Consider the following 15,751-nt stretch of genomic DNA (forward strand, 5'->3'; position numbering starts at 1 on the left):
TTTCACTGGCCAATGTCCCAGTGCACCAAAAGTGGCTGTATGGATCAAGGATTTGCCTGTTTCCAACATATACCAATCAAAGGAGAAATGAATTGCTCTTTGAAATCATTATTAAGCTTTACAATAATAAACAAATGTCACTGGAGCTGTTCTAGGACTATTCAAGAATTAAGGATTGAGAAGGGAAACAGAGAGAAAAATACAATTGTAAAATGTTTCAGGAAGATCTTTTGGGATCAAATCTCTGCTAAATTAGGCATTAAGACCAGCTATCCCAGATAATTTTGGTTTTTACCAAATGAATGTGTAAGAAAGAAAACACCTTGTAAATGAAAAATCCCAGATTTCATTATTTCTCTTTATCTGGAGAAGGTGGGAGGAGAGTAGTGTCATAATTGTTATACTGTTAATGAGTCAACTTTTTGGGGTCAAACCACATTTGCCTAGTAAAAGAATTGAGTTACCATGCCATTTCTATTCTGTTTAGAAATAATCTTGGAATATAGAGATCACAAGTCATTTGCAGATTTGGAAGAATTCACTGATGGAATAGTCTGGTCCTGGTACCATTTGCAGAGAAGCTTGTTAATGACTTATTTGATTTTTCCCTTTGAGACTGGCCTATTGAGATTAGGTTTCTTATTTTCTAAGTTCAAGTATTTAATTTTTCTGTAGATATTTTCCCTTTTACTTTGCGTTCCCATTTGAATACATATATATACGTATTTCTGACTTTCCAAGGATCTATTGATGTGGACCATCAATTGTGACTCCCCCCTACCCCAAACCAATCACAACTCCTTAAATAACTTTATAATTTTAGAATGTTGTTTGTGGCACAGAAAGGTTAAATGACTTGCCCATGGTCATGAAGCTAGTAAGTATCAGAGGTGGGACTGAACCCAGATCTTTCTATCTTCAAGTAATATTGTATTGATTATGCCACTCTGCTGCTCAGATTGCTAATAGTTTTCTTTAGCAATAATCACCAACACTTATTAAATTTCCCAATTGTTTATCAGTATCATGGATGTCTTGGCAGCAATTTTTAGGAAGGACAGCTGGTGAGGCAACTAGGGAAGAACAGGACACCTAGAACGGTGGATAACCTGATGGGGCACATGAAACTATCAGTGAATGCAAATTGGTCTATCATGTGAGAGATTCAATTTGTTCTCTTTGGTTCTTAGGGGCATACGGGGGGGGGGGGGGGGGGGGGTGGGGGGCTGGGGGGAGGTGGGAGGGTGCAGTGAATGGATAGAAATTACAGAGGCAAATTTAGGCTTTAGGTAAGAAAAAACTCTCTTATATTTGTAGGAGCCCCTAGTCCTCTCTCTCTCTCCAACAAATGCCTTGCCCTCTGTCACTATAGTCTTTACTTTTCCAGGTCCTTTTTATGTTTTTGTTTTCCTGTTTTGGAATGTAAGCACTCTGAGAATGGGGACTATTTTGTTTTCTTGTTTTGGTATCTCCAGCACTTAGCACAATGCTTGGCGCAGAGTGTAAGTATGTAAAAAAGGTGCTATCTATCCACAAATCCCTATTTGTCTGTCTGTCTGTCTGGGTGTCCATTTGTCTTTCTATCTATGATTTAAGTTATCCAAAATCAAAATGGACTGCCTGGGGAGGTAGTACATTCTTGAAGGTTTGCCTAAAGCTGAATGACCATTTGCCAGCTATGTTGTAGAGGGAATTTTGTTTGAAATAGGGATTGGACTAGTTGACCACTGAAATCTCTTCCAACTCTGAAATTGTCAAGATGGCTCTGAAGCATGTCATCCAAGCAATCCTTCATATTACGAAGTGGGGACAGGTGGCACAGTTCTTCAATATTAGCAGATATTTAGGAAATTTAAATCTCCAAATGAGTCACTAGAAGTTTACTTTTAAGGATCTTGCAAAGTGTAAGCACACAGACTCTTTTTGGAGTTCAGTTTGCCAGGCTTAGGCTAAATTGAGAACATCTGAAAGATTGATTTCCTTTGAACCCTGATAATTCGCAGCTGTGCTGAGTCTTGTAGGTCTAGTGCCTATGGATCTGAACCAATCATGGACCAAATCTTTGTTATATATTCTGGGAGGCTGGTATTTTGCTTTGGGGGTTTGCTCATGAGAAGGACCTTTTGATTCTCTGGATGGAACTTTGAGTAGCTGTTTGCTAAGGGCCCCCTGACTACTCAGATGCTGGTGCTCTCTCAGTCTGTTGGTGTATATAAGTGATTACTATGTTCAGACAGTTGGAACCCTGTCTAATCTCTGCTAATTTCTCTGCTTGTATTTTCTGTACTCGCTTATCTGTAATTAAAGATTATTGACCCCTTTGAAGCTGTCTTTCCTTTAGAAAAGCAGATCAAAGCACTTGCGCTTAGCAGGCCATCCTTGGTGTGCTCAGGTGCTTGCTACTATACAAGGTCATTAAATGTTTTAGGGGTTGTGAAGAACCTGATCATGGCATATGTTTGGTTGCTTATTGCCTCTAGCATAAAACAAAAACTGCTTTCCTTGGCATTTACACCTCTTCCTAACCTGGTCCTAGTATAACTCTCCAGGCTTATTTTGCTTTGTTTTCCTTCATGGCCCTCTAAACTGACCATCTTGCTATTAATCATACACACATGATATTTTCCATCGCTGTGCCTTTGTGCTGTCTGTTCCTGGAGTACCTTACTTCCTTACTTCTACCTCTTAGAATTCCTAATTTCCCTCAAAGCTCAGCTTTAGTGCTGCATCCTAAGATGTCTTTTCTAATTTCCTCCAGCTATATCTCCAACCCCAACCCAAACCACCTTGTCTATGTTTTATATAGACTTTGGCCTCATTTTTTCTCATTTGTAAAATGATAGGGTTAGACAAGATGATCACCAACATCCCTTTGAACTCTAACATTCTGAGATTTTATTTGATTTGTATCTTGGGCAATTGGCCTAGTGATGCTACTGAGGAGTTTGATTATAATGAAATAATAAAGTTTTTACGAACCTAAATGCTCTAGGTAACATTTCAAATGGTATGCTTATATCATCGATACAGTGCCCCTACAAATACCACAATTTCTTTTGTAAGATGGTGTCACTTATTAAAAAATTGATATGACTCCCTACATTTGGGTACACACTGAATATTTATGGACTGACGTCTCTGTAACAGACTTAGATTTCCAGAGCAGTCAGATTATGTTCTGGAGTCAAACTTAAAATGAAACAATGAGATAAAAATTAGGCACTAAGTCCTTTCGATTTGGGCAACTTGATAGCCTTAAAACATCTCCACCTGTGTAGTACTTTACCTTTTATAAAATAACCAGCCAGTTCAGGTTGTGGATTCTAGAAAGTGATGGACAATGCTTGCTCCTTACTGCATTTGTGCTATGTGCGATGCACAAAACATACACTGACACTTTATAAATAGAAATCGGAAAACTGGAGGATGAGGATGAAATGCTAAGCAGGCTCCTGTTGTGTTAATGATGGCTCATTATTACTCTGTGAATAAAGTTAGAGGAGACAGTCCTTCCCAGGGCCAGATTTCTAGCTCACCCTTGGGCCTAATTATTTGCAAATTGGATTGCCTGGAGGCTCCTTCTCCTTCCTTGCTTTCTCCTATTATCAAACCCTGGCTCCAGTGAAGGCTTCTCTCCTTTGCCTTTGATGTTTAATTTTTCTAACTTGCACTGGAATCTGAAATGCTCCATTTATTTGGCCCACCTTAATACACAGTAATAACCTGTGGTGAGGACTAGGTCAGTTCCTAACGGCAGAATAATAAATGCCCAAATTGGTTCCAGGGCAAAAAATGTTTTTTTAATGGCATCTTAAACTACAGTTTCATCTTTTTCAAATGCTGTTCTTTGAAGGTAACCATTTTTCCTAACAACCTTGAGAAATCTCCCTTCCAGTCTCTTGGTGAATGCAAAGTTAATCAAGGAGACAAAGGAACTCAGCTGTCTGGAGGCCATCCTTTGGCATCACACATGTTTTAGGTTCTATGCTGTGCCAGTGGCTTGTAGGGAACTAGTAGGTCCAGAAAACCTGATGGGAGCAAGGGCACCAACCTTGCTGTCATGATGGAGCTGCACCCATCCTCCGTAGCCATATCTCTGTGGAAGGTAGAAAACACAGTAAATTCTCAAAGTGTAGAAATGGAAACAAAACCATTGTTTATGAAAACATTCAATTCAAGGAACATAGTATTTAAATTTCTGAAAACAAATAACAACAAATATGATGTGAACTTAATACTCAAATATAAATGAACTAGAATACTCAAATAGATCTGTGATCTCTTTGATCCTGAAGTTCCTTCCAACACAAGAAATCCATACCTCCCTATCCTGGGTACTCTAGTCTTCATCCTCTGAAGGATTAATGGAATATAAATATCTTCTCTGTACATTTATAGGCACATGTGACTGCATATGTACCCTTTTTCTCCTTGGAACAGTGCCAGGCCTAGAGGCCTGTGTGGGCTACCCGAGTCTTATTACCTCACCTCCGAGGTCTTCGGTTGGCCAAAACTGGATGCTCATATGAGAGAAAGGACGTTCCAGAGTCGAACAAGGGTTGAGCTTTATTTCAGGGTCTAGTTACAAGTGCAGGGGAGTCTTCCTTAGGAGGAAGAGGGGGAGATTTCCTGAGGAGGCTAGGATCTTAAGGGATTGGAAGTAGAAGTACAAGCGGGGAGAGAGGGGGAGGGGAGAGAGAAGAGAAGAGAAGCGGAGCCTACTGTCCTCTTGGCTCCTCACGTGCTAAGAGAGCTTTCAGGCTTCCTCAATCCTACTTAACCTTCAGCCACACAGTTTGCATCTCAATACCGTGCTGTTAGATAACAATAGTGTGCCCAGATCCGGGACCATCTCGAGGGCGGCGAGATCTCTCTCCCATCACGTTTCTCACGGGAAGAGGCGGAATTACTCGAGATAGCTCGGTTCACCTCTATTCCCTGCCGTTTCCTGGGAGGGTCTCATGAGAGCTCTAAGATTTAGAAGCTCCCACCTTTACCCTCCCAAGACTGTCCACACGGAATTGAGCTTCCAATCCCAACAGAACAGGGGCTGTGTTCCCAGGTCTAAAGGTATACAAGTATTTTGCCTTATCAATCATGGATGTCTTACTCCTTTGAACTCTGGCCCAGTTCACCATTGTAATACATCCTGTGCTGAATAACGTAGAATCAATTAGTCAGGTAGGCGGAGTCACATAGGCTTTCACACCCTTTGGCATTGAGCCAATCAGGTCCCCAGTATTTGTTTGGAAACTATATATTCTAGGAGACGGATATTGCCTTGGGGTTTGCTCAGGGGAAAGATACTTTCCCTGAGACCTTTTTGAATTCCCAGATTAGGGACTCTGGGTAGCCTTTATCAAGGCCCCCCTACCCACCCAGCCTGTGAACAGAACTCAGGTGTCTGTGCTCCCCGGTCTGATGATATGGGAATATTTCTGTTACTCTGCTAAGCTTTGTCTTTCTATATTTCTATAATGATATTTTATATCGTCCTTGTGTGCAGAATAAATGTGCTGGTTTGGTTTTGAGTGAAAAGTGCTTATTATATGATTTGATCCTTAAATATATATTATTATTATTATATTATAAATTGTATTATATGTTATGTATAATAATATACAAATATCATATTATATATATATGTGTGTATATATATATATATATATAATGCATGTATGTGTTTATAGAAGCTGCTCACATCCAATTGGCGAAACATCCTCCTATAAGATTGACACAAGGTCTTTCTTGCTCTGTAATGACATCACGAGGGTAGCAGTGGAAGATTCTGGCTGTGCTCCTGTCATCCTCTCCCTCCCCACATGGCCAGCCTGTCTTCTCTTCCTCTCATGTATTCCTTGATGACATCATTTCTTCCTGTTTTTTGGAGTTCATTACTGGTTATATGTTATAGTGAACCATATTTGGCTCACTGTTGGGCTATTGGAAACTTCTTGATAAGCAAAGATTTGAGGTTGTGTAAGAGGATGTGTTTTGTGTGAGCTGTGTGGGTGGGCCCGATGCTTTAAGACCCAGTTCTGCCCATTTGATCTTGGGCAAATTTTTCTTCTTTCTGGGCCTCAGTTTTCTCATCTGTGAAATAAAGGGATTAGATGATCTGTAAAGATCTTTCCAGCTCGGATCCCTGTTTCAGATTTCATCTTAGGCCCCTGGGTTTCTAGTGAAACTAGGTGACGTTAAACTCTCGAAAATTCCCTTTCTCTCCATAATTCAGACTGTAAGATGGCAGTGCGTTCTCTTGCCATTCCTAAGGCTTCCTTGGAAAGGTAGCATGGAATGATGGAAAGAAGACTGAATTGGGAGTTACAGAACCAGAGCTTACAGGACAAGAGGAAAGGTCAGCGTATCTGGGAATGCCAATAACTGCTTTTCAAGGTTCAAGCGTGCTGCTTGTACAGATTTCTTTCCATCCTTGTTGCTGTTGCTTATCAATCCCTTGGCCATTTTTGCAACAATTTCAACAAGTTTAGTCATTGGTTCAGGGCCCTTCTCTTTGCATCATCATCTCCTATAGCAGGAAGCAGTGTGGTACACTAGAAAGAGCACTGAATTTAGAATCAGAGGACCCAGGTTTGAATCTGGGTTCTGCTACTTGCTTCCTGTGTTTCCTTGGACAGGTCATTTCATTTCTAGGCCTCAGTTTCCTCATCTGGAAAAAAAATGAAGGGATTGGACTAGATAACTTCTAAGGTCATTTCTACCTCTAAATCTAGGATTCTCAAGGCTTTCATGATTCATGTTGATAATCCTTCCAAAAAAAGCTCTGATCTGTCATGATTCCTTAACTTCTTAAATTTTGGCTCCCTTCTTCATCCTATTTCAGCCAAGCACCAACAGAATACCATCCAAGGCCTCAGCATCCCTCAGTTTGCACCATCTCCAAGAACTGGAAATTTAAAATTTAGCTCTGATTACAGCCTCTTATGCACTGTATCTCTCTTGGTGTCTCAGTATGTATGACTAGTGACAAATGTGGTGCAGTAGAGGGTGCTAGATTTGGAGTCAGAAGACAGGTTAAAATCTAGTTCTGCCACTTTTATCTGTGTGACCTTGGACAAATAGTTTGTCTTTTGTAAATAAATTTTGTAAGTAAGTTTCCTTATCTGTAAAATGAAGGAGCTGGGCTGGGCGACTCTAGAGTCCCTTCCAGTTCCAAATCTGTCATTCTAAGTCATTTAAGCCTCTGTAAGCCTTGGGTTCCTCACCTGGCAAATGTGGATAATAACCTGTCATTCTCGCCACACAGGGCTATTGTGAGAACCGAAGGAAGTAACGTATGTAGAATGCTGTTGTTGTTGAGTTGTTTCAGACTCTTTGTGATCCCATTTGGGGTTTTCTTGACAAAGATACTGGAGTGATTTGCATTTTCTCCTCCAGCTCATATTTCAGATGAGGAACTGAGGCAAAAAGGGTTAAGTGACTTGCCCAGGGTCCCACAGCTAGCAAGTGTTTGAGGCCAGATTTGAACTCATGAAGAAGAATTTTCATGACTCCAAGTCCAGTACTCTATCCACTTTCCACCTAACAAATTTTAAAACACCATACAAACATCAGTTTTTGTTATAGCAGATAACCTAGCCTCCTATTTTGTTGAGATTAAGGTCAGGTAGGTCGTGCTGTGGATAGAGCCTTGAAGACTTGGATTCAAATCAATCCTCAGACACTAATTAGCAGTTCAACCCTGCACAAGTGGCTTAAACTCTGTCTGCCTTTTCCATTTCTTCAAATGTAAAATGGTGATGACAATAGCTACTACCTCTCAGGGTTGTTGTGAAGATCAAATGAGACAATATTTGTAAAGCCCTTAGCATGTGCCTGACACATAGTAGGTGCTATGTAAATACTAGCTGTTATTACGGTTATTATTATTATAAGACCTTCAGAGAAACAGATCTCTTTCATATTAAACTCCTGCAGACTCTACCCAGAAATAAAACAGCCAGACATACACGTAAAACAGTATCAGGGAAGGCAGTGGAAGAAAATTCTAGACCCTTGCAGCAAAGCAACTATAAATTTCATGGAACCTTTGCAGCCACTCATTTCCTCATTCTCTCAGAAATCCTTCAATGCCTTGGGGTATCCAGACTAACATAAGATATGTTTGCATTGGCTATGGCTTAAATACCTACTAGATGTGGGTGGAGTCTGTGATGACTGTCTCGGGTGCTCAGTCTTAGCAAATATGCTCCTTCCCCTCTACTCCGTGCTCTCCTTCTATTCTTTTTTCTCCCTTTTAATGCAGGACTCCAGTTGAACTCCACTCACACTTGTTGATAATATTCTTTGGATTTTTCCTCTGTGGACTATCCCATGATATTTAACAAGTTCAAAGAGCTTTGTGTAATCTTTGCAGGCATTTGCAGTCAATACAGACTTTAAAGGCATTTTTAATTTGGTGCTTTAACTTCAAATGATTATAACAGCTATATTACTGAACTAGTTACCTGTACATTAATTTTTCATAAATTAAATCACATTTTTTGAGAGCTCACCACTTTAAATAGTAATAGCCTATATTTATGAAATGGTTTAAAGTTTACAAAGAAATCCACAACAGTACTGTGATATATGTGACATAAATATTATTTTCTTTCTACAGATGAGGAAACAGGCTCAGAATGATGATTTTTTCAAGGTTCAGAGATACAACCAAGGCAAAGTGAATGGGGTTTTGTTCTAGAGTATTAAATTTAGAGGGTATGGAAAACATCCAAAAGACCGCAGAAATAACAGTTCAATGGCTAGTTTGCAAGATAATTGATATATGAAACCGTGACTAGGCAGAGCTACAACTTTTTGGCAATACCTCAAATGGTAGCATCCTTTGTACACTTTTCTCTTTATGCAAAAATTCCTAGAGGCACAGCAAAAGCCACACAGCAAATAAGAGAAAGAGCCTGAATTCAAAGAACATTTATAGTGAACTCTTCCTGTAAAGTTGATAGCAAATAACCTCTAATTTATTTTCTTTGTGAAAACCAAACTTTCATGTATGGTATTGCACAAAATCGTGATATGTTTATTATGGTTTCTTCCTAAAAACTGAAAGTAGCAAAAGAGAGTAATTATTAATTAGTAATTAGCTGATGAAAATATACATATATAAACAACATCCTTAGATTTGCTTATTTCCTTGGGCCTTATTAGAGGAGGGGATTTTTACATGCTTCTGTATAATTACTTTGTGAGTCATAGGATCCTGGATGCAGAATTAGTGGGACTATGGAAGTAACTCTCATTTGACAGAAAAGGAAATTGAGGCCTAGAGAGATTGTCTTGCCCAATGCCGTAGGGGTGGTATGTGGCAGAGCCAAAATTTGAACCCAATTTCTTCTGCCTTCCAATCCAAGACTCTTCCAGTAGTACCAAATATCACCCACAATTCTCACTGTTACTATTTTATTGGTCAGAATCTTTATTTTTGGTGACCTTAGTGAATTTGTAACAACCAAAAATGCAGCCTCATGAAATCTGTGTCTCCTCAGTTGGGATATTTCCCAAAGTCTCAGCAATAACCACTAGGTCCAACAACACTATTTTCCAGAAAAGATGAAAAGCACATCCTAACTGTTTCTTTGATCCTCCTCATTTGCAATCATCTAATGATTAGCCAATGCCCTGTTGATTCTGCCTGCCCCCTTTCCTCCCTTTAGCTACAAAGTGAAGGTCACCTTGGTTTGCCTATTAATATTTAAAAAGCAAAGAAGGGCTTAAAAGAGGCATTGATTCTTTCAATGAGGCCTGAGGTTCTAAAATGATACCTAAGACCAGATTATTCTTTTAATATGTTTATTAAGAAGCTTGAAAAAAATGGAAAGGAAAAAGAAAGAAATGGTAAGAAAAGCAGATGAAAGAGAGGGAAGTTACATTATATACTTCAAGAAATATTTTAAAAATAAAGGAAAATCTTTAATGTTACATCTAATATGCTTTACACCATAATTTCCCTAGGGTCTGTGAAGAAGGAAAGCATGATATTAACTTTATTTGTGTCTCTGGCATCTTTATTTGTTCCATTTACCCAAGTTCGCATATGCATTTAATGTAGTTGAGTTTCTGGCTATGTGCCTAGTCATTCAATTTGTATTGATATCTGTGCTCATAATTAGAAAACTGTTATAGAATAAATTTGATGGTTTGATCCATTGCTTGGAAATCAAGCTAAAGACTTTGAAGAAAAATTCTTTGTACATTGACATGGAAGACGTTTAGGAGAACATAGTGGGATAACTTGAAGCATCATGGTACAAAGAAGACTAGACTAATAGAAGATCTGGATTCTTTCTAAAAATGTTTATTAAAATTTTAATTTATGGAATAAAGTAAGCATTTCCATAACATAGTAAATAAAAAGATGATTACACATGAAACTGCAAATCATTATGTACAACTTGCTCTCCCTTTAAAATATGTAATAAAGTTATCATGTAATTTTCTATTTGCATCCAGAGAAAGAATTGATAAATGGAAGTATGTGTATAATGATTTTACACACACATGCGCACACACACATGTATTTGTGTCATAGTAGTCATCTTTAGGGTAGGGGAAAAGGAAAAAAATGTCTGGATTTTATTACAGACCTAATACACACAGATGATGTGTGATGGTGGGCAAATGGAAAGCCTACTAATCTTGCAGTCAGGGCACCTGGGTTCCTATTCTTTTCCTTCCACTTCTTTTTTCCCTAGGGTGCTAATCTTAGATAAATATCTGGTCACGGGATTCAGACAGCTCTGGAGGAGGAGTGAGGCTGGTGACTTGCACAGCCCTCCCTCACTCAGAACAAAGTCAAGGGCAAGTCATGTCAGTCCTCAGAGGCAGTGGACATGAAAGCAGCTAGTCACAAAATGCCGGTTAGTGTCATGATTGAAAGGGATCAGGGGAAGGTTGGACATGAGACCAGCAATTGCATGTATTGAGGAAATTATTCCAGGTATACACTTCTGACCTTCTCATATACATTCTGCCCCCATCAGCTTATGAGAAGAAGCTCCCCTCATGTAAAAGCCCCTAACTTCTGCTTGCGGAAGTCTATAATGTAGTCTTAGAGAGTTGTTTAAGGCTGGCAGAGTTTGTGACTTGTCTATGACACACAATATGAAGCCAGGTCTCACTCACATCCAGCACCCTGTGTACTACATCAGACTCTCCAATTCACTCTCTTTTCTCTTAGCGTATTGTTGATAACTCTCTTGTCACTGGCCCCATCTTATTTTTACTTACTTTTTTTGTCTTCCCTATTGGTATATAAGCTCCTTGAGGGTAAAAATTCATCTTAGCACCTCATAGTACACGGAACAGCGTAAATATGGAATGAATTGAAATGTCGCTGTTTAATTAGCTGCCAACCCACAATGGGGGTGGGGGGAGTGGGACTGATTACAGACTTCATGCAGCTCTAAGTTTCTGGGAGGTATGGAGAATTTGGAGCATAAAATGGATTCACATGGATTGTCACTCATTCAGTAATTGCTCCCATTGACAAGTCAGAGAAAGGCGCTCATAGAATCACAGATTTAAAGCAGAAAGAGACCTTAGAGACTATTGAGTCCAGCCCTTCATTTTACAGATGAGCAAACTAAGGTATGTAGAGCTTAAATGGCTGGCCCAAGGTCAAACAGTTAATAAGTGTCTAAGGCAGGAACTGATTCCAAGTCCAGTGCCCTATCCACTACTTGAGAGTACCTCCATTAGAGTGTTTCTTAGGGTCAGGAGAAGCAGAATTGTCTAGTTGTCTGTATTCATTTATTCTGACACATTTGAATAGCTTCTTATTCTTGCATTTGATATCCTGGAACTGGTTCTCTTAAAAAAAGTCAGCAAACTCACACCTCCTCCACAATCTCCCACCTGCTGACCTTGGCTAATTATCAATGAGGTCACCTCTGTTTTCCACATCTGTCCTACAGTTACCCAGTGTCCTCATGCTACCAGTCAGCTGTTCAAAGTCCTTTTCTGCATTATCTGACTCAGGCTTACTTTCCATTCCCTCCTGTATTCATACCTATTCCAAAATGATTTTCTGCCCTAGAATTATAGAGCTTTAAAACTACAAAGAACTTATATCTAATAAAGTTCCCATCCATCATTTTATAGGTCAGAGGAAGTAAAGATACTCATCTTTGTTTTCTCATCTATAAAATGGGAATAATATAGCATCTATTCCCCAGGGCTGTTGTGAAGATCAAATGAGATAGTAATTGTAAAGTGTTTAGCACAGTGCTTGGCACATGGTAAACTCTATGTAATTTTAGCTGTTATTATTACAATGATCATTATTATGATGACATGGTCAAGGTCCACCTTTAGTTAATGGAAGAGCCTGGATGAAGACCTTAGATTCCTGATATATATAGGAGTGGTTTTTTCTTTCAATTATTTATGAGGCATCCATGTATGCTTTCTGCAGCATATAGCATCTCCTATAAAAATTCTTATTCTCTTAGTGTTCAATCTTAGAAAAATGTTAGAAGGAAAGCAAGTGGACTAAATTCATTCACATTAAGATATGAATGACTGTTAAGTTTTACCAGTTTCTTAAAATGGATTATGTTTTCTTCCCCAGAATGTTTAAAAATATCATTAGCAAATGGTCTTTTAATATATTTCAGGCAGGTACAAAACAAAGGTTTTCCAGTATCACTGGGGAGAAATTTTGAGGTAGAGCCATTTCAGTGCCTGCTTAAATGATACCTGTGGGCAAAATTGGCACAAGTCTTGCTCCTGGGTCCTGCTCTTGAGAGTTTTTGACTCTCTTCCCTTCTCAAATGAAAATTGGTATGTCAAAATCCCTTAAAACCACTGCTATCAGCTCTCTGACTTTAGCAACATGGGCCTTTCTCATCTTTCCACTTCTGAAATGTTGCAGATTCTATGTAAGTGTTCTTCTGGCTCTCTATGTTTGGGAAGCAATCAACAGTGATAGATCTTGTGGACCATTTCAGAGAAATATCACAGTATATTATATTTCAGGGCAGGATAATGAGAGGGAGCTGTTGTTGGGTCCATGCAACGTGAAAGGTCTTAAAACATGCATTGAAGTCTAGTACCTAGAGTCTAGCTTTGAAATTTGGTGGTACTGGACTCTTGTATAGAGAACTGAGTTCACTGCTTATCGTGTTTTGTATGAATCAAACCAGATCCTCCTAGTATCTAAGCTATTCAAAGCAAAAAGAAAAAAAACTGTGATGCTCTAGCCATAAAGACTGCAATAAAATTATTAATATTTCCTAACTCTAAATGCACTGAATACTATCCCCCAAGGAACTAACTGCTCCTGTCTCTAAAACTTATGAATTGAGAGCTTGTGGTACTTGTATTTCACGAAATCATTAATATCAAAGAGAATACTTATCCTTCAGGAATATGCAACCAGGGCAAAAGGACCCTAAGGAGCAAGTTTTCAGCAGAGATGTCATAGTCACATTATTTTTGTTTGGTTTTTGTTATTAACTGGGAAGGAAAGTGGTAGGGAGGAAAGAACTTTCAAAGACCTCTTTTGATGATAGTTACAGAAATGTATAGTCAGGGTTTGTAGCTTTTCTTAAATTTTTTAAAAAATTAATGTTTTGCTTATACATAAAATTCTTTTGAAACTAAGAATAAAAAAGGAAGAGAAAAAGAAAGCATTTGAGCAAAAGCAACCGTTCCTTCAACATAGTCTGGTATTATAGACAATATTTCACATCTATGGTCTCTCACTTCTGTAAAGAAAAAAAGAAGATATATTTTCTTATCTCTTCTTTAGGGCCAACTTCTAGGTCATAATTTCATCGTTTTTAGTTTCTTTTTCCTTTCCCCCAGTGTGTTGTTAGAGTTATTTTTGTATGTTCTTTTCCTAGTTCTGGTCTACAACATTTCAAAAGGGGCCATTTCAGAATTCTGATCTCTTGGCTGCTGGTATTGGGGAGCCACATGCTCCTGAGTAATGAATTTTTAGAGGTAGGTAAAAATTTCGAGCTTTCACTTGTATCATTATATAAAAGAAAATTTAGGATTACCAATCCTCCAGAACACACGGATAGAGAAAAAATAAGTTCATTTGTGTCTGGAATAAAACTTAAATGATATTTTGGAGTTTATTTATTTTTTCTTTCTTAACTTGGATTAGAGGAGGCAGACTAGTCTCAGTGGTGTAAAAGTTCTAGAAGATTGCACACTGTATTTTAAAAAGAGAGACAAAGATTTTCCCAATTTGAGCTAAGGTGAAAACTGTTTTAACTTCATTTAAAAAAAACAAACTACTTCTCTTCCCTGGCTTCACTAAGGAACATTCATTCACTAGTTCACTGTGAAGAAAGGAAAGGCAAATTTTGGACTTAGGAAACCCCACATTGTACTCTTTAGACAAATCTATTTTACAAAGGACATGTCCTTTATTTTAGTTTCTGAGATCGTAGCTTCTTTATTCTTCATAATAAATCTATCAAGCAATAATGTAAACAGAAAGGCAAACTAGACAGAAGTAGGATTTAGAATTGGCAGAGACTTTAAGATTCAGAGGATCTTGAATCCAGCCCCCTTATTTCCAGAGAGGGAAAAACCAATGCTCAGAAAGGAGAGCTAGGATTTGAACCCAGGTTTTCTGCAGATAGAATCAGAAGATAGGTTTCAGATCCTGGCTCTATGACTTTCTTCCTGTCTGACTTGGTGCAGACAACCTTTCTAGGCTTTCATTTTCCCTACCTATAAAATGAAAATGTTAAACTCCATGATCTGGGAGAACACCCTCAGTTTCTAATCTTATCATCTGAAGTTCTGCCAAAAGCCATGGGCAAAAGATGAAAAGACCGTGCACCACTCTCTAAAAACTATTACCTAAACCTTGTAAAACAGCCAGGCTTTCAATGTTCTGAGATGATTACGCAAATGAATTTGACGGTCATTTACTTGAAAATCCCGATTTTCAATTCTGCAGCTGTGACACATCCTTGTGCATCTGTTTGCTCATTTACTAATCTGATTTAAACCAAATAAACCTGACTGACTTCTGCTAGACAGATTTGTGATCCACAGGGGGTGGGGTTTGGCAATAATAATAATTAATAATAATTTTAAAAGTAGTAAAGTTCTGATTTCTTCACAAACTGTTTCTTAAAACAAATGCCAGAGGCATGGAAAACAAGTTTAGAATCAATAACAATGAAGTCACACAAAATTAAGGAAACCTAAAATCTTATTCCCACAGAAAGAGAGAGGGTTATAACATAAACATGGAGAAATCACAGAGGGGAATAGGAAGGAATTCAGCAAGGTCACTGAAAATTACCTTTCTCAGGTCAGGCCACTCTTTAGGCAAAATATGACTGTGGATGTCAATTTTCATCTCCAAAGTTTCAACTGAAGACACGTCTTAAAAAGATGTTGTATTATCCAATGATACCTGTGCAGGCCATTGAGTTAATCAAGTTACTTGAATTTCTACAAAGATTTATCCTCCCTAGCCAATCAGTAGCTAAGGTCTCTTAAGCTGGAATCTCATTGGAGCTGTCTCATTCAAGTTAAAAATATCCACTGTTTGTCAGACCTGCCACCGGTCAGCAACCCTTAAAGCAATTCTCCCTGTGCTAATTGTTAAGAACTGGACTCTGGCTCACCTCACTAGGTTAAAAATAAAATAGACTGCTTCAGGTTAGAGTAGGATGAAGAACTATGCTGAGGATCACAGAAATAGAGGGGATTTGGAGGTTGTCCATTTTACAGAGGAAGAAACTGAGGTCCAGGG

The 15,751-nt window shown here is 38.6% G+C and overlaps 1 protein-coding gene across 3 annotated transcripts in view; it reads right to left on the reverse strand.

Moving 5' to 3' along the window:
- The window catches only part of ACMSD (aminocarboxymuconate semialdehyde decarboxylase), an 80,583-nt gene extending 65,147 nt beyond the window's left edge, over window positions 1-15,436 (reverse strand). For all 3 annotated transcript variants that reach the window (XM_072613257.1, XM_072613256.1, XM_072613258.1), the window contains exons 1-2: window positions 15,296-15,436; window positions 4,052-4,096 (exon numbers count right to left, since the gene is read on the reverse strand). In XM_072613257.1, coding sequence (XP_072469358.1) covers window positions 4,052-4,096; window positions 15,296-15,352 — 102 coding nt within the window. In that variant the 5' untranslated portion in view covers window positions 15,353-15,436. The remainder of the gene's footprint in view (window positions 1-4,051; window positions 4,097-15,295) is intronic.
- Between the last annotated feature and the right edge of the window lie 315 nt (window positions 15,437-15,751).

Source organism: Notamacropus eugenii, chromosome 5, assembly GCF_028372415.1.
Source record: "Notamacropus eugenii isolate mMacEug1 chromosome 5, mMacEug1.pri_v2, whole genome shotgun sequence".
In the NCBI taxonomy this organism is placed as follows: Eukaryota; Metazoa; Chordata; class Mammalia; order Diprotodontia; family Macropodidae; genus Notamacropus; species Notamacropus eugenii.